Raw genomic sequence first — 19,778 nt, 5'->3', positions numbered from 1 at the left:
AGGAGTATAGTGTTCAGACTCCAGCTCTATACACATCAACATACACAAACACGTGTGTTTTTAGCTGTTGTCTTTGATAAACTCCACAAGGTTTAAGATGTCACTTCACTGCCTGTGAATACTCTCTGTTTCCGTCTTTCATCCTAATACAAGAGATCAAACAAATGCATAACCATGACAACGTACTTTTTACTAGCTTTCTTATTATTGCTCCTTGATCCAGGCACACGGTTTGATATCAGCGTTAGTTCCACCTGTGGCGCTAAGTGGCTAACTATTAGCTCCCTGCTGCGCTTAATTGATGATTTACCTTTTAATCAGAGAAAACATGTTTAATGTCGAGATGCTTTACAATTTAAAACCTCCCTAAGGGGGCCCCATTTAAAAGCATTCACTCTTGGTGCCTTGCAAAGCGTTGCATGCATTGTTGGTGTGAAAACCAAAATGTGCCAATGAAAGTCAATCAAGAATAATAAAGAGGAATTATCCTTCTATAGGTAAACGGTAAAATACTGTAGGGGAAGGGGTGTAAGCTTCGGAACAATTTCAGACATTATGGTGATAAATGCAGGTTGTAGGGCCCCCACTTATTTTATGCCTGGGGCCACAACAGACTCTAGAATCGCCACTGGGCTGAGGTGCAGGTCGGAGCAGGCCGTGCATGAATGAGGACGGTGGTAGTTGGGGGGACGACACAGTCTGATGGTGGAGGCTGGGCGTCCGGGGCGTCGGGAACGTCAGGTGATAGTAGTGCTTGAGGTTGTAAAGTTGTTAGAGGAAGTCGTCTCTCAACCGGAAGGTCGGGGGCAGGATCAACTCCTCAACTCCACAGGTCCAATGTGTTCTTGGGCTAGACACTTAACCTCTTGTTGCTCCCGCTGCTTCGTATAGTCGCTGTATGAATATGGATGTTCATATTTCTAACAAGAGCAGAAACGTGGTAAAACTAGAATAAATATTGGAGATGCTGGGGGGGAGACAGCTCTCTCTAATGTTTTGAATTTGGACTGCAGTACCAATTTTAAACGCTAGGTGTCAGAGCTACATATTGCTGCTTTAAACAAACAAAGGAGAGGATAAAGTTTTTGGGGCAAACATATTTTGCAACCAGTGGAGTTTCCCTCTGCAGGCTAAAAGGAAGTTTGCAGGTTTAAGGCACCTCTATTGTCTTCACACAGAGGCGATTTACAACTCTAACATTCAGTCTATGTTATGCACATTCACACAGGAGTTTTCAGTCATTCTGGCCAATGTGAAAGCTGCTAAGGTCGAACAAATTTGTGTACTACAAGGAATTTAAAATACGTGTTTGGTCCCACTGTCACTCCTTAGCTAAGATTAAAGTTAGGATGCGATCACTCAGAGAGCTGAGAAGAGAGCTGATCAACTAAAATCAAAGAAAATACCCTCAGTGGGTGATTCATTTTAATTTGTGCCACCATCCATAAAGCTCCAATGAAGATGAATGAAATGCCATTTGTGCTCTAAGAAGCACTCAAACAAGGACATTTAAAAAATGTAACAGAGGCAGATGTCCCAGTTGATTAACCACAAACGCACATTTCACAGTTAGCAGTTTACATTTGGATTATTTCCTCTGTTAAAAATAGTCAAAGGCGAGCATTTTGTAATTGTCACAGCAGGGAAAAGCACGAACGCAACTCATAAAAGTTGTTGTTGTGACTGCACTCATTTAGGTGTCCTGTTTTATATTCTCTCTTTTGTTTTAACGCCGCCTCACTGTTATGGCTTCGAGGGGCCGTTAACGAAATCAAGACATCAATTTTCTTAGTTACACCTGTCTTTCTTTGCGGCAATAAAAAAGTTAAAATGCTCGCAGTATAAAAAGATCTATTGCGTCTGTGAGGAGACGGGGCTGATCATTCTTCTTAAAATGTCACTACCCAGCGCTCCGACCATAAAAATATGTTGCTTATTTTTTTCACCTCGATGGAGTTGCAGAGGCAGGATAAATCTTCCAGACAGTAATCTTAATTTTAACGCAGAGAAAATCAACAGTTTCTTTACCTTCAGATTCATATGGGATAACGTGTTTGTTGTTATTGGATGAGCTGACTTTTTTAAAAATTGAATTCATCCAAACACAGCATAAAAGAGTGAGCTTATATGCTTATGGGCTAATCATATTACACTGTATGCATCATCATGAATAAGGCAACGCTTTGATTTCCCTGCAGACTGCATCAGAAGCATCACTGCATACTTGACATTAACTTTTATCACTGTGAATGTGACATGACATCTGGAGTCTAAATGTACTAATGAAGTTGTGTAACATCATAGTATCTGACAGCAGGGGGGGCGGAGGGAGGGGGAGGGGGGTGTTTGGATGGAGAGCAGGCATGACATTATCTCAGACATAATGACATCACACTGATATTATTACACATAACACGATAACAACACCCATTTTGGTAATTTTCTCCAGACTGAGGTAGGAATAAGAGGAAACTTACCAGCAGAGGGATGACTCACTGACTGGAACATCTGTCGAAATGAAAAAAACAGCAACCATGAGACAAACAGACGTATTTAAAAAAAAAAAAAAAAAAATGGTTAAACAGCTTTGTTAGAATTTCTTCACATTTCAGGGAATGGGACTTTTTTGTGGTAAGGTCATATTTTCTCGGCTTTTGTGTAGAACTTTAAAAATGAAAATACTACTCTCAAAAACAAAGTTAAACTGTCTGACATGGAAGACATTTAAGCCGAAAGATTATTAATGTACTCACTCTGCCAGCTAGTTATTTGTTTGTGTTAACTCTGAGAAACAGGATGTTTATTCAGTTCAGAGACTTTTATTCAACTCGCAGGTGGAAACGCACACTGAAAAATCCAGGTAGTCTCCCCGCACAAAAACGCTCACAGGCGCTGCCACCAAATAACTAAATATTAATGTAAGAAACCTGAGAGACATCACCCGTCGTTTAGCTCTTTTTTTACTTTTTATATTTTTCAACACCCATGCAGCACTCAATGCATCTGCTTTTTGACAGAAAAAAAAACAAAACTATTTGTGTTTATGAATCACAGAATCCTCATAACCTGTTCCTTGATTATTAAAAAAGTTTGCAATGTTTGGGCATCACGTCTTGAAAAAATGTCCTAGATGTACTTTCAAAGGTAAATTCATTAAAGGAAGCTGCTGTTCAGCAAATGCCAAAATCAATTTCCTTTGCTTGCCACCGTGTAAAAATGCCATCTGACGAGGGAGAGATCTCAGCTGCTCTCAGCTCTGGATTACATAACAGACCTCCTCTACACACTTTTATCAACACCCAGAAGTCTCCCTACGCATCTCCACAGCCCACTTAACGGATTACCACACACACAGGCTTGGTAAAAAAAAAAGAAGAAGCTTTTTAATTAAGCACTAATCGCTTCACTTTGTCCCACAGACCTTCTCTAAGACCTAAATCTCCCTCTTTACCTCGCCGTGTAATTACTGGTGTCTGTTTGGCAACGTTAGCCAGGTAGTAAATATATCATACTCTACATCTACATAACTTCATCCAATTAAGGGCTAAGTTAACTCTGCTCTCCTCTGCCTGTCTGCCTGAAGCGATAATTAAATGCTGCTGAAAGGAGATTAAAACAACAGACAACCGGCTCAAGTCCCTCAAACAGCGAGGGGCTTTTCAGACACTGACCAGATTTTAAGAGGAAACAATCCATTTGAGACTAAGAGGAAGTTTATCAAAAACAGATTACTGTAAAGTCACAGTTATAACAGGTCAGTGCTCTGCCTGGTAGCAGGTACAGGGTACATGTGAAGCGCTTGAATCAAACAATAGAACGGTTACTTCAGATACTTGTGCTGTGAGCTTGAAGGCTAACTTAAAGGTGCACTATGTAGATTTGGTAGTGACATTTGAAAGTTGGTTAAGTGTGACAAATTGTCTGAACTAAATACACAAAATTTATTCAAAGGAAAAGATGGGTCCCTGAACCCTGTTTGGAGCTAAAAAGCTACCAGGAGAGTTAGTTTCACTGTTGCGGGCCCACCATAACTTCTTTCGTAGCATTTCATCTTCAAACAGTGATACAGGGACCACAATTTCCTCTGAGGACAGTTTGTGTATAGTTATTAACATAAACCACAGAATCTATACATTTCTCTACCAAACCTCCAAAGTGCACCTTTAAGATAACATTACAGTGAAGCTAGCTTAGCTACTTTGAACAACCTATAAATCAACATATTTCAGGACTTTACAGTCGATAATATTTGGCCTGATGACATGTTTGTTTGCTGTCTTACTGGGAGTTGGTTTGCAATGTTTGCATCATGCAGTATTTTGTTACCTCAGTCACTGTTTCCAGGCGGTTACCTTCAACGTTTTCATTAACGGTTAACGAACGTTAGCTAGATTTCCCACAGTTTAAGCTTCAAGGGAAAAATGTGGCAAAAGTTGGCCTAAGAAACATAAATACCTCTACCGGTGTTATGTCGAGAAATGCATCCCTGTCGAGAGTTGCATACACCACTTCTACATGCTCACTGCCGTATTTTGCACCCACCTTTAAATTTCCTCTACACTTCAGAGTCAAACACTGTTTGCAAGTCGAATTTACGCAGGCTAATGAAAACGCTTCTACCGAGTCTGAAGAAAAATGAGGCCTCTTAATGTTTAAAACTTCAGATACTTTGTCACCTATAAACTATTGAATAGATGGAATTACCTAGAAGATATTGCATGTCCATTATTTGTTTTATCAGAAATAGCTGCATCAAGAATTCAAGATTAAAACTACAATTCCATCTGCTTAAAAAATGTCACACAGTGGCTCTAAATCAGGGGTGCCCAAACAGTCGATCGCGATCGACAGGTAGATCGCTGAGTGATTCTCAGTCGATCGCGAGATGTTTAGTCAATATAAAATACAAACGTAAAATAGAAACTTAATTTCAATTTCATATCATTGCAGTGTTTCCCACACATAGACGATACCTGGGTGGGGAGCCCAAGTATACTTCCAACCTGTTTGTATTTAATTTTTCATTTATTCATGAAATTGCTGCGTGCATGAGAGAGAGAGCGGGAGAGCGGGGGAGAGAGAGAGCGTGCAAGAGAGTGCAGGCACGCGCAAGGACGTGCAAGTAAACCCGGGGGGGGTAAATGTTTTACCAAAAAAGTATGCTGTGAGTTAAGCGCATTTGATGCTGCTGCGGCGCCACACACACACACACACACACACACACACACACACACACACACACACACACACACACACACACACACACACACACACACACACACACACACACACACACACACACACACACACACACACACACACACACACACACACACACACACACACACACACACACACACACACACACACACACACACACACACACACACACACACACACACACACACACACACACACACACACACACACACACACACACACACACACACACACACACACACACGCTCTAAATGCACAAACGAGCAGACATATTGTGAGAAATCCACTTTCACAGTGTTTTTGAACATATATTTGGGTAACCTGAGTGTCTACTGACCCGCAAAATGTGAAATAAACCCATCCAGTTCTTTGTTTGTGGTCTGCATAATTCTTACAACACAGAGAAAAATGCTCCGTTTCAAATTTGCTCTCCTTGTGATGTCACAGTGGGATTCTTGTAAAAAAATAAATAAATAAATAAAAATACCCTCCCCTCCCCTGGTATCTCCATTAAAATCAATCTACTTCTCCAGGAAATGTATTACCTCCAGTAGAAAGTGCTGCTGCATCCTTGGTGGCATTCCCCTCCTGTCCAGCAGGGGGCAGAGTTTTTACTGGTTGTTTTTCATCAGTGCCTGGTTGTGGTTTCTCCTCCTTTTTTGAGGAGGCACACTTGACAGTGTCAGAGCTGATCCCTTTACCGTCCTCCTGATTTTTCTCCTCGTCTGTAGTGTCGCCAAAGGAAAACGCTTCCCCCTGCTCCTCATCTTCCTCCTCTTCGTCCTCTTTTGGCAGTTGCTGAGGCATCACAGTAGACATAATCCCTAAAAGAGAGAGAAATTTGAAGTGTAAGTAATTCATATACACAACATGTGATATGAAGGGAGCACCTGTAATGTAAAAATGATTCACAACACAATGGAAGCAGAACTGGATTAAGGAGAAGATAAGAATACTGAAGGCTTTCATGAAATAATGAATTATACCTAAATGGATGAAAGGGAAAGTTGAGATGTTTTGTCTGTCTTTAGGGATTTGCAACCCTTCAAATATCGCCCTACTTCCAATTAAAAGGATAGAAAAAAAAGGAGTGTACAAACATCAGGTTGGAACCATTTTTCCCTCTCCTGGATCTGATAATAAGATGCACTTTACATGAACTCAGGAAATATTGCTGCACACTTTCACGTGCTTTTCCAGACTGCTGACATTTAGACCGGCACCCTTTGTGTGATTAGAAAATGTTTGGAAAAGGTCAAAAAAGGTAAAAGGACTCTGGGTTGGAATGCTCTTTGGTCTTATAAACAAACTAAAGCAGCTTAACAAAATCAGCCATGTTAAAAAACACCTTTCAGATAAGAAATCAGTGTTGTGCTAAATTACACTGGCAATGACCATTCTGTGTTTACAGCACTAATGTGGTCTAAAAACCTCATTCATAACGACAGGGAATGAGGTGAAGGCCCTACTTGGTGTTTTCTTTAGTGCCTATAAACACTCTAAATTGAGCATCTGTTTGAAACTGTTTCCAAACAGACATGAAATATAACTCAGATAAAGTAAATGTGCAACTATTCACTTATTTCAGATGGAGAGGGACAGATAAACAGAGAATAATCCTGGATATAAACATGACATATGGCCACTAGTGAGACCATTTGTTTAATCCATAGACTGTAAATATGAATGGATGAATGACGTCAGCCATCTGTTACAGCAGGGGACTCAACAGAGGCAGCCGCCATGTTGGAAACCCTGTCTCAGCCTAACTTTCAGTCAACCTCACGACAGGCTGAGAGCTGCAGCTGAGGCAGGTTTTAAAGCGTCTTGTCAAACTACTTCACCGTTCCGACCTGTCAATCAGGTCAGCTGAACACCTAACTACGGATAACACCAGCGGTGTAGTGCAGGGAATGCGAAGATGAACGGAGTATACCCACTTATTTTTCAGTCTCCATAGAGCAGGGGGGGGCAACTGGCGGCCCGGGGACCACATGCAGCCCCAATTCAACCCTCAACGTGGCCCTCAGGTCAATTTTTACATATCAATTAATTGGAAACATGAAGAAAACATGACAAAATCTGCCATGAAATCCAGAAATATGTCCATAATAATATTTGATCACTGGTATATATTGACTTAAAATTGAGACATAATTGACTGTAATTGTTTTTGTATACTACAATTTAGCCGTCTGGCAGTGAGAATTAAATGAATGTGGCCCTTGCTGTGACCAAAGTTGCCCATCCTTGCCATAGAGTATACGCACTTCTATCTGCTCTGATTCACACCAATGATTGACTGACTATAATCAGTAGTTTGCTGCAAGCTGGTGAAGGGATGACCCTCCCTACTCTGTCTCTGATTGACCAGTATGTACTAACTGAATGTACATGAGTAGTCTCACATGTCACTGTTTATAGCAAAGGCCATTTTTCCTCTGCCGGACGGGTCACTGGAAGAAATACGGAAGTTGCCTCTTGGTTAAATCAAAGTCTGATGTTGAGGCTTATTGGCAGATTAATTAAGATATCCACACACACACACACACTGATGAAAACACGTGACCAATCAGAACAGACCTCAATTACCTGAGAGTCTCCGTTTCATCTTTGTCTTATCAGTGAACGTGGGTATGGCAGAGTACAAAAGGACAAGACGTTATAGGTATTAATTAAAAACTTAAAGTGCAACATTAGCAAACACAATTAGATTTTAAAGCGGTTTGGTTTCAAGACACAACCTCAACGGAAAGCTCAGCATGTAAATTGACAGGTGTAATCATGGAAATTAGATTTAGTTCAAGCATACGTTTGAAATAAAATGTAAATTTTCCATGACACAGATGCCCTCGAGGTATTTAAATGCTGCAGAAAACAGCAGTTCTTTCATTATTTCACAAAGAGGGGATTTTCTACAACTCTGTTTCTGTACATGTTAGTGTGCCACTCCTGAGCAGCATCTGCTTTGCATTTTGATTAGCTCAGAGCTTGCTCCCAGTGCTGGAACATTCTTGGACCTGATTGGGCTTTTTGTCAGGCTCCTTTGGGAAAATGAGAGCACGAAGCGGAGACGGCTGAACACGGGCCGGCTTTGCGGGGGGGAACAGCTCTGAAAGAAAGACGTTGCCGGTGGATTGTGAAATTCACTGTCAGCACTAATTGTGTAACCTGGATACAAGGGATGTCATGATGTCAGTTATGGTTCTCGTTATCTTTTACTGCTGACGGCTGAGTTTGGACACTGGGTTTTCTTGGCACTGTGGTTCGGGGATATTAATGGCTTTGAATGCTGAATGGCCTCATGGTGGTGTTAAAAGCTTTTCTGAAGTTTAAGAATAGAGATGTGTATGTTACCTATGATCAGTTAAGGTTTTAAAACTACAGGAGATGACAGACAGCAGGGCTCGGGAGCCGGTTAGAGTACTGACACGGACACTAAGTGATGTAATAATGTGGACATAGTTTGAAGCAGAACTAACCTAAATTATCTTCTTAAAAGAAAGTAAAAATAAAACCACATTAGACTTATAAAGCACTTTTCTGACTACTCAAAGACACTTAACAAAGAATAACAACAAAACTAAACTGTGGAAATTATACATAGAAGAAATAATGTAAAGGAAAGAGGATGAGAATATAGTTTGTTATGGTTGTAGGAGATGTAGAAGTTTTTAGGGATTTCTTGAAGGTGGAGAGAGAGTGAGTTCTAGAGAGTGGGAGCGGCACTGGAGAAGGCTCTGATGCAAACCTCCTGCCCATGTTGTGTTGAGGCTGCCACTAGACGGGGCTGTCGCTCCCGTTAATGGCTACTGCCGCTCTACTACCAGGATGTAAACCAGCACATTGAATGGATGGCGTCACATTCAGTAGGGAGGATTTTGATCAAGAAGATGGAGACAAAGTTGTGTGTAGGCCGTGTCAGGTTAACCTGTCATAGAACCACTCCAGAGGATCAAAGGCTGGTGCTGTTAGCACTGCTAACGTTAGCCACATTCAGCAAACCACCACCATTGTTTACCTGCATACAATGTGATCCTGTTTCGCTGTGTTTGATCAATTTTGCTCGATTGTGAGTGTTTTCTGAGTTTTTCCTTAACTTTAGTCTATATTTAAGTGTGCGTCTAATCGATGGTGAAATTAGTCTCTTGGAGCTTCCCTATGCCCCTACACATGCTGCATTCTGTATTATGCTACAAAAGCTCAATGAAAACTGTTCAGGTTGGGGGTTTATGGAAAGATAACCCATAAAAACAAATAAAATGAAATGCTGTTCACATGAACATTTCAGTCAACTAGAAGAAGTAATAGCTGCAGACGGAGAACAAATGAAAGGGGAAGCATAATTTAAACCATCCCTTTAAGAAAATTATAGACTATAAGTCTTCTGCTTTGTTTAGAAACCAATCCTCGGCCTGTTTACAACTATGATATGCCACTGCAGCATTTGGACCCAGCAGCCTCCTCTGCACCAAACACAGTTTCTACAGTTGGCCACGCGTTGGTCCATTAAACAATGACTCTTTTGTGGAGGGAAAAACTTCAGTTTGGTCCTAAGAAAGCATTGTTTCTACATTCGTCACTGCAGTACTGATTAGCTCTAAGGTCATTCGGGCCTTAGCTGTTCAGGCTTTCTACAGATCACGTAAAGGGTGGGAAATGGAGGATTTTGTCCAAAGAAAGCAGCACACTCTCTTGAGGACAACAAAAAGAATCATTGGTGTATAATTTCATTAAATGTCATTGCCATGATACTTTCATTGACTCAATAATCATTCTTGATAGCTAACTGGAGCAAATGGGGATCCAGAAATCATAAAGGTTCAGTTTATTATTAGATGTTAAGATTTCCACCTCGTTTCCTCCAGCAGGTTGGCTGATACCTTAAATAGATCCATTTCCTCACACTAATACTTAAACAGAAACCCAAAAAGTTTCTCACAAAAAAAAAGGTCCTTCTCAGAATCAAAATGACAGGTACTCTAGGCAACCGTCTTTGAAGGGAAGGCATTTGGACAAGCCATCAAACAGACTCTGGCTTAGAAAAATAAAGAGCCCTGAGAGTGGAGCACTGTGTGAAAGCTATTCTTGAGGGGAAAATAAGATACATCACAGAATAGAGATGAAACCAACTCCTACACACCCTGTCCCTGACCTACATAGGGCTGTGAAAACGTGGACCGAATGTGGTAATGAAGGGAGGGATGTTGTACAGCGGAAAGACTGACATGTTTGCATTTTCACAGGTGATCTGAGGGACACACGGACACACGTTTGCAGTGTGACAGCTTGCAGGAAAAACATGGGTTTTTTTTAATGAAAAAGTTCTTGGATTTGGAGTCGTCTTATATTTTTCCTCCACTTTTCAACTACTACTTCTCAGGTCCCTGTGGTACTTTATTCCATTTTGCAAATCAGTAAGGAGGTCGGAAATGTAATGCGCTTTAAAATCTCAAATTGAGTGACATGGTTTACAATCAGATGAAAAAAGGGGTTTCCAAAACGAAGCTTTTGGCCTGGATTTTGCAGATCAGCTTGCCTGGATATTTAGTTCTAGCCACTGATTTACAGTGTGTAATGTTTGACCAGGGCTGCACAATGGTGCAACGGTTGCCGCTTTTGCCTCGCAGCGAAGATGTTCCTGGTTCGAATCCCAGGGTCGGTCAAGGCCCTTTTTCGTCTGGAGTTTCTCCCCGTGCATGCATGGGTTCTCTCCGGGTACTCCGGCTTCCTCCCACAGTCCAAAGTTTTTGCTTGTTAGGTTAATTGCTGACTCTTAATTGTCTGTTAGTGTGAATGTGAGTGTGGCTAAATCAGCCTTGTGATTGACTGAACCAGGGTATACACCAACTCTCGCCCAATGACAGCTGGTATCAGTTTCAGCCCCCCAAACAAGAAAAGCAGTAAAGATCATGGATTGATGGAATGTTTGACCGACTGCAGACAACCTTTGCAGCCATTGGTCAGTTGCATTCTGGTGTATCAATAGACAATGGCGGATAGCAGCAGCAGCTGGTGACGACTGAATAAACACCATTTGGAAACCGAACAGAAAGTCACTGAGAGAACTGCTTCTTAAGGCTCTTCTTTAACAGAAAACGACATTCAAACACTCGGCAGACAACAAGAGACCAGTCAGCCATTGACGACAACAAACAGTGCCAGGCAGAGACGTTGATTCTGCCTCTGGCGCTCCTTCCTTCTTCAGCTTCCTGGAGGACCTCCCCATCAAGAGATACTAATGTTGTGACTGTGCCATTTATAGGAGACTGGAATCAGCTCCTTGAGAACTGAAGGAATATGTCTTCCTTTAGGCTGTTGAAACACATCAAGAGATGATTGAGAAGATGTTCTCAGACATTTGGTTCCTTTGCTTTCACTTGAACATAATTTTGCCCGATCAAAAATGCCAAAACTCTGAAGAAGCGAAGACTGTTGCATTATATATTATGATCATTATGAATATTTAAAATTTCACTTTAAATTAATTTCTGATGACTGTTTCGCCGAAGGCCATGTGGAATACGCAATCAGTGTAAACACAACATAATAAGAGGGTTTTCTGTGCATATTTGACACACAGTCTATTCTCACCTTCCTCTAGGTTAGCATTGTTCAGACAGGTATTTATTAATAATGTGAGATTCTGTCTGGCCTTCATGTGCCCTCTGTGGTAGAGAGCAGCTCCTTTGGTGTCAGTCCACAGCAGAAGTGATGTGCTGCTGGTGTCACCTTAGTCAAGGACACAATGGGACCTGCCATCTGCCATGTGTGCACACAGCACAATAGAGCACTGGAATGGTGTTTGTGTGTTGTACTCAACAACAACAGGGCAGAGATAAGAATGTCCTGGATGTGTTGACTACACAATGCTTTAGTAAGTCAAGAAAATACATTTAAAATGGATAAAAGGAAGGTCAAGTCTTTTAGTAGCTCTCCCCACAGTTTTCAGCCTTTGACGAGTCGAAGATGACTAATAAAACCTGTAGCACAAGGCGGTTATATTATGAGTCAGAGTTTCTGGATTGCAAAACTCTCAGCAACCTAAACTTCTCCTCCTGAATTTGAAAATGTTTTAAAGTACTGAACAGTAAAGATATTCCTACTCCACCTAGATGGATGTAGCAGCTCATCAAACAACTTGTTTTCAGTCAGTATGCAGATCTAAACTTGCAAATCAGAGTACATGGGTACAAATCTATGTTTTACAGAAACTGGTTTTCCATGAGAAAAGAGGTGGAAAATTAGGGGCTTAAAAGCAACAGTGAATGTGAACTACCATCATCTTATTATGTTAATTATATGTGAGTGATTTTGAAAAGCAAAGATGAAAACAGGCTGCAAAATATTCTATTGATGGCCAAAAAGCAAGACGACATACATGGCTAATCATTCCCATTTCTTTAATTTTGACTGTCCATCTATTTAGTACATTCTGAGAGTTTTCTAGAGAGGATGAGGGCATCATTTTTGTCACTTTTTCTAATCTTAACTTTATATGTATGCAAGTATACAGACTGAAACTTTGTGTTAGAAAGGTAAGCTGTTATATATGAACTACATTCTGAAGGTGGAGGCCTTTATCATTATTGGGACAACTCCCAAGACCGTAAATATTAATGGACAAATCCTGAGTGACGTCACCCATCTGTTACTGCAGGGGGCTCCGGAGGCTCCATGCTGGAAATCCCGCCACAGCCTCACTTTCAGCCAACTTTCAAGAGCTGGAGCTGAGGCGAGTTTTAAGCTTAATGACAAACAGCTACTCTGCGCCTGCCTTGCAAACAGGTCAGACTTGCACCTAACTTTGTATAAAATGAAAATGGATGCATTACAAAAAAATGTACAGTGTGTGCCCATGAGGACAATAACTAATCAGACCTATTTCATTTTTTGTACCAGGCTGTAAACATGCTAATTTCTGCTGTAAAAACTGTTTTTTCTTTTTTTTTACTGTGGTGTGCATGTGACTTCTCGGACTCTTGGAGCCAGCCTCTAGCAGACACTTGAAGTACTGCTGTATTTTTCACTTCTGCATCGGCTTTATTTTTGAACACCGGAGGTAGTCACTTGGACAATCCTCAAACTGGCACAGAATTAAATTCAATAGAAGATGGACCCAGCACAAGTGGAATTCTGATAACAGATCAAACTACTTCAAGAGAGAATGAGATCATGATCTTTTATCAGTGTTAAATCAGTCCATTTAGACCAAAGTATGATTCAGATGCTACCTGTTACATGCCCATGTATATAATTAATTAAACTCTAAAGATTAAAATCTCAAGCCAAGTCGTCCTCACGGCTTTAGTCTCACTCTTGCACTTCTCCAGAGCCACAGACGACCTTATACACCAATTGCAGACTTCCCTATTTAATCCTTTGACACTTGAAGTCACCTGTATGTGAAAATCAGTATATTGATGAGAATATTTGTACACATGATGATGCTTTTATTCTGCTAGCTGTTCTTAATAGTTCACCAATGACCTAGTTTGAGAATTAAAGAGCCTCACTCCCATAGCCCAACTCAATAACTTTATCTTTCACCTCCAATAAGATCAAGTATGAGAAAACACTCGTAACACACCTGAAATGAATCAAAGCTCCAGTATGAAGTTTCCTCTGAGTGTGTGGAAGATGTGAGTTCCCTCATCCATAACTTCAAGGACCACATCTATGACGTCCTCTAACAGAAGAACTGTGTGAGTTACAGCGACAAAGATCTAAAAGGTCTGATGTAAACAGTGTGTTAAAATGTCGTTATTTGATGCAGCACGCTCACACAGTCGGTTGTTGCCTTTGGCGTCAGTCATTGTGTTTGATACGATGTCAGCCATTCTACAGGTATCAAACCAGCTTTCACTCTCATTGTAAAAGAAACACAGCTGAACCTTTTGAGGTGTCTGTCAAATCAGATATCACATTGTGAAAATATACTCCTGAATTCAAGCAATTGTACTTTTAACGTCTGCCAAAGCAAATCTTCCCACAATTACATGTAAGCTCAAGATGTGGGTTTTGTGAATGATGAGGGGTTAGGACTGGAAACAGTAGAGGTAGTGATAAGAAATGCCCTGAGAGTTTAGTCCTGATACAACATGATGTGATTTTTAAACAGTTTGTTCAATGCTGAGTATTATGATGTGACTTACTTCTTTTTATAACATCTAATGATGTAAGTGAATGTTTTCTCTGAACAGGACAACAAGACACTTCATCACATTTATTTAGAATAAATCAAATGTGTAATCCAACTTGTGCAATAACAACGGGTAGAAAAATTAAAGTTTAATAATGAAGCCTCCATCGTAACCTTAATCTGACCCCACTAGAGGCTGACTCAGCAGTATAAATGGTAAATGGACTTGAGCTTGTAAAGTTATTTTCTAGTCTTCTGACTACTGAAAGCGCTTTGACACAGAAGTAACTAATCCCATTCATGCACATTCAAACACCACCAACGAAGCAGCAGGAGCAATTTGGGGTTAAGTGTCTTACCCATGGACACATCGGACATGTGGCTGCAGGAGCTGGGGATTGAACCCTTGACCTTCTGGTAGAAAGATGACTGACTCTACCAACTGAGCCACCACTGCTGGCACTATCAGGCTAATGTTAGCCAAACTCAGCAAACCAATTTGACAGATGCTTGGATCCTGTTTAGTCTCGTTAAATAAACTGTTGTTATTTTTGACTCTTTTCTTTATATAGAAAAGCCAACAAGTCCGAATATAATTCGTTCTATTTTAATTACTTGCCTTGCAACATCCCTAGTCTCATTGAAACCTTGATTAGTGTGTTTTTGTTGAAGCCATTTGCTTTGTTGCTGCAGGAGCTGGGGATTGAACCCCCAACCTTTCTAGTTGAGAGACAACGACTCTACCAACTGAGCCACAGCAACCTCAATAATGTCCTGTAGCCTGATAAGTATAAGTACCTAAAAGTGTCATGTTTCGATGTAATATTACCAGAACTATTTAAGGAGTGGACATTACATGGATTTGAGTATCCCTGTTATGAGCCTTATCCTGGTTTTGATCACATTTGGGACATGGTGTTTACATGCACAAAGAGAAACGTGGGACCATTTTAACAAAGTCCAAGAGTTTCTCCTTGTGACAAAGTTCTAAGAAAACTCTAAGAATCATGGATTTCCCCTAAAAGTTAAGGCTAGATCCTCGTAAAGATGAAAGCTACTCACAAAGCGTGTAAGCCCTTCAGAGAGCTCCTCAGGTGTGAAACTGTGAGGAGTAGTGAGGAGGACTTTAACAGGATGAATAGTTTCTCAAGCTCTCCAAACACCAGACAAAAAATATCTATGCAGACATTTCAATCCATCTTGGAGTTTTCTCAGTGCAAAGTGAGACATGCATGTTGAGTTTCTCCACGTGTGGTTACCTCCACAGGTGCATCCAATCACTAATTAAGCCTCCTCACCTGCTGATGTAATGATCATGTGAAGAAGCTGCTGCGGAAGTGGGCATGTGATTTCAAACATTTGGTAGGATACTTTTAAAGTTTGTCTTGCAATTCATCACACAGAGATGCCGATTTCATAGTGTTCATAATTACAAACTGTCTGACTATATTCTATGATTTGTTTTACATTTATTGGATTAACCAATCACAGCTTCTGAAAAAATGTGTCATAGCTAGCAACAGGGTCAACAACACCTCCTCACTAAGATAAAAGTTTTTCTCCTAAGCTAAGACTCCTTGCCAGGATTTTTTTAAAGCAAAGTTCGGAGGTCTCTCAGAGGATTCTCAGAATGCTTGTGAATACAGGCCCAGGTTATTTTTATCCCTGTGCACATTATAAATACTGGTATCACAGTTTCTGATTAGTGCATCTTATTTGCGCAGGCGCCTGCAATGTTTATTTTTTACAACACAAACCATAGTTGTTGGGAAACTGTCTGATCACCACAGACTCGAGTAGGTCAGCATTACAAAGCTTTTTCCCATCCAAACTTCCAACTACATCTAGTTCTTTGATTGCTGAAAGACAAAACTCAGCTTCTTAATCGCTCCAGAAGTGAGACACTGATACAGCACTTGGCTGAAGCCACATCTGTGCAGGTGGTCAGTAGCTATCAGAAACCGGGTTCAAGTGTATACATGCTACAGTACCCGGTTTTGTTTCGGAGTTCTCCAGGTAGCAAAATCTGGTTTCTCAAAATCCAGATAATGGCTTTTCCTGGTTTCTGAAATCCGGATGTACATGCACAAACACAAAAACAGGACATTTAACAATACACGATCAAAACCAGGATGCTAAAGTCCGTGTACGCACTGCAGGTCTGTGCATCAATAGAGTGTAGCCAACAACAAAAATGGATTAAATGCCTTATCAAGTTTTTCCCACCATTACTGACAAGTGTGATTGGGATATGTTTGCCTTGGACAATGATATCAGAAGAGCTGTCAATAAATTAGACAAGTCGTGTTCACTGCCATGATGCAAGTGTGACAACTAAATACTTCCCCTGACTTTGTCCTTCTAAAGTTAATTATCTAACACTCCCAGGGGAATGCAGACAGTGTGTAATGTAGCCCACCAGTAAACATATGGCAGGCGTGTCACCAGTATCAAATGACTGATTGTGTACTTGAGCACCTTGCCCTTGCATGTGTACATACGATTGCATGAGAGCAAGTTTTAGTGGGTGAATGTGTGGCAAAAGGAGAGAGTTCCCATTGATAGTGGAGTCTTTGTGGTAGCTTCGGGCCATGCATGCAAGGATTGTAAATGTCTGGTTGAAGTGCTGCACTGTGACTAAGGAGAAAAAAATCTGATACAGTGAGTCCATGGAGCTGGAGGGGGGGGGGGGGAGGCACTTGGACATCCGGCTAGTGAGGCAGAAACAGTGCCCTAGCTTAAAATGCAAATGACTTGGTCAGAGGTCCCTTCTCCCCCCTCTTTTCTGTTCAGAGTACAGAGGCAGCGTGAAATCCATCCTGGGAGGGGCTATTGTACTCCGGGAAGCAACCGTCAAAACTGGAACTGTTGAGGCCAGGGAATCTCTTTTTATAGCCCGAGGATGTGGTGGAGCAGTGCAGCCGGCCAGAGGTGTGCTTCTGAGATGATCCGCCAATCTCTCCCTCATCCTTCCTGGTGTCTGTGTCTCAGGATCTGCTGCTATCACAACAAGGCCTCACGCTTCTTTAGCCCCGGCTCGCTCAGGTTTAATCGTCCATGATGGTGTGTGCTCTGCCAAAAAAATAAAAAAAGGGCCACACGTGTGCCTTCTGTTTCCCATCCTCTCCTTCTCTGCCTTTCTCTTGTCCTCTCTGTGAGCTGTTGGACAGAGGCACAAACCAGCACTCCCACCAACCCCCCATGCACCACTCCATCAATGGACAAAGCTGCTGTCTTTGCAACATGCTAACCGTGCTCAGAGAGAGAGGAAGGAAGAGGAGGATAGAGAATACAGGAAGGAAAGAGGGGAAAGTGTTTCCAGGACAACAAACATAAACGCCTCTCACCTCCTTGTCCTCAGTAGTGTGTCCTCCGAGAAGCTTCAGGCACTCCCTGGTGACCCTTTAATCCTCCCATAAACTCTCTGTTTTCACTACACGGCCGGCTCCAGCTCACTCATCTTTATGGTCTCCTGCGAGGGCTGCTAGTAGCTGAAACAGATTGGAATTCTCCTCTGCTGTTTACTTTCCCACAACTTCTCCTCCTGCACCGTGTGCACTGGCAGCTCTAGATGAGGTAACCCTTTTTGCTCCCTCCCCCTTTTTCCTCTCAGCCTCTGTCTGCTCCTCTGCTTGTGTTCCTCCCTCTATCTCCCCCTCTCTGTCCCCTCTCTTTTTTAACATGGGTCCTTTCACCCCCTCAGTCCCTCCACTCTGTCATTCTGTCCCTTTCTTTTGGGTTTCCTCCCCACTCTCCCAGACCCCTGCTGCTGCCCAGACAAGCAGCACAAAGCAGGGTGAGGGCTCTCACACGCAGCCAGCCAATAGCAGAGTGGCAAAATCAAGCATGCAGCCAATGAGAAGCCTTGTAGGAGGTGTTTGTACCAATCGGGGGAGATTATCAGGAAAAAGTGGGCTGAACAGAAGGAATTAGGGGTAACGCTGTCTGAGAACACTTCCGTGTGGGACTGAGCTTGTCTGTTCATGCTGAACTTGAGTCAGCTGGATGAACTGCTGGTTGATTGGCGGGATTTAAAGAGAATATGATGCAAGTACACAGAGGAGATTAAATGTTAGCTTATTGAATTAAAGCAGGACATGTGATTCATTTGATGAAAGGCAAAATAGTATATTCTCCACATGCAAAAAAAATAAATAGCCTACTAATTTAAATCATATTTTTTTTAATTGTTTTATGATTGGGTCTGGAGAGAGAAGATGAGAATTTGTGAAACAATGGACATTTTATAATATAGCGTGAACACAAAATATTACTAAAAATATTTTACAAAATGGAAGAAACACAGAAATACATCCAAATAAAGTTAAGTACCTGTTCTCGGGCAAAGCCTCTGTGAAGCATCTGACGACGACAGAAGAAATAGGCTAACTTCGACTATTGTTGAGAGAAAAAAAAACAAAAAAAAAAACAAAGACTACTTAGTATGTTAAAACTTTCAAATTCTTGAGTAGTTATTGAACAGGCAAGTAAAAACAAGATCTGCACAACAAGAAGTTCCCGTTTGAAGGCTCTATTAAGTGACGTTTTTGAGGAGGAGCATGTTGACACTATGGGGTGCGAAATCAGAAGGACTAAAATATGTTACTTAAATGTGCAGACATCTTTACATTTGATGCATGCAAGATCCATTTACCACTGTAATAAGTGTTGATTGTTTACCATGTTTATTTTTTTTGCCTGACCGAGACAGGAGACTGAAGACACAACCAGAGAGTAACAAACAGTCATCGAGGGCAGGAATCGTATTTGCAGTGAGTTGATCTGAAAATCATAAAGCTGTATGTTGAGTTCAGAACATCCTCGTGAAAATCCCATAAAAGCGTTTGTACAAATACCTGACAGTCGTCTTGTTTGGTCAGTGTAATCATCCTCATGTGGCTTTTGTCTTGGCTGTGAAACAGATATTTCATCATTATTTGAGTCCCATTTCTCTGTATAAATCAGAGCTGTAGTATGTTTTAAAACACTGATACATACGCCACCCTGGAGGCAGAGTCGCACTCTGTGGTGAGTTCAAAGTCGTGAATGGCCAGATAGGGCCAACAGTGAATCATGACCAGGAAGTGAAGGTCCCAAAGACTCAGGGTATCCTTACCCAGAAGAAAAGACGACAAAAAAAAGGCTCAAATACTTGTCTTGATGTGTATCACAGCTTTAAGCAAGAGCAGAGAACTCACCTCACTGTCAAGAACATACAGGAGATTTTCCACGTTCACCACCACCATCTTCCTCACTCCTTTAAAGCAAACATATTAAAGACAAAACATTAAACAATCACACAATCTTTTCCAACAGGCCTTTTAACTTTGTGTAACTGTTTCACGTTGTGTTTCTATTAGTTATTCTCTCTTTTTTTACCCATTAGAAATCATAAAGTTTGTTAACAAAGCATTTT

At 41.3% G+C, this 19,778-nt stretch overlaps 1 protein-coding gene across 2 annotated transcripts in view; it reads right to left on the bottom strand.

Annotated features, from left to right (window-relative positions):
* arhgef10la (Rho guanine nucleotide exchange factor (GEF) 10-like a) overlaps positions 1–18,262 on the bottom strand; it is a 147,406-nt gene extending 129,144 nt beyond the window's left edge. Inside the window, exons 1-3 of one of the 2 annotated variants that reach the window (XM_065955063.1) lie at positions 17,710–18,262; positions 5,766–6,044; positions 2,478–2,508 (exon numbers count right to left, since the gene is read on the bottom strand). In XM_065955063.1, the coding sequence (XP_065811135.1) occupies positions 2,478–2,508; positions 5,766–6,039 (305 nt within the window). In that variant the 5' untranslated portion in view covers positions 6,040–6,044; positions 17,710–18,262. The remainder of the gene's footprint in view (positions 1–2,477; positions 2,509–5,765; positions 6,045–17,709) is intronic. The other variant, XM_065955064.1, reaches the window with a different exon arrangement.
* Between the last annotated feature and the right edge of the window lie 1,516 nt (positions 18,263–19,778).

This window comes from Labrus bergylta, chromosome 5 (genome assembly GCF_963930695.1).
Source record: "Labrus bergylta chromosome 5, fLabBer1.1, whole genome shotgun sequence".
In the NCBI taxonomy this organism is placed as follows: Eukaryota; Metazoa; Chordata; class Actinopteri; order Labriformes; family Labridae; genus Labrus; species Labrus bergylta.
Note: the sequence above shows the minus strand (reverse complement) of the source record. Positions and strands in the feature narration are given on the sequence as shown.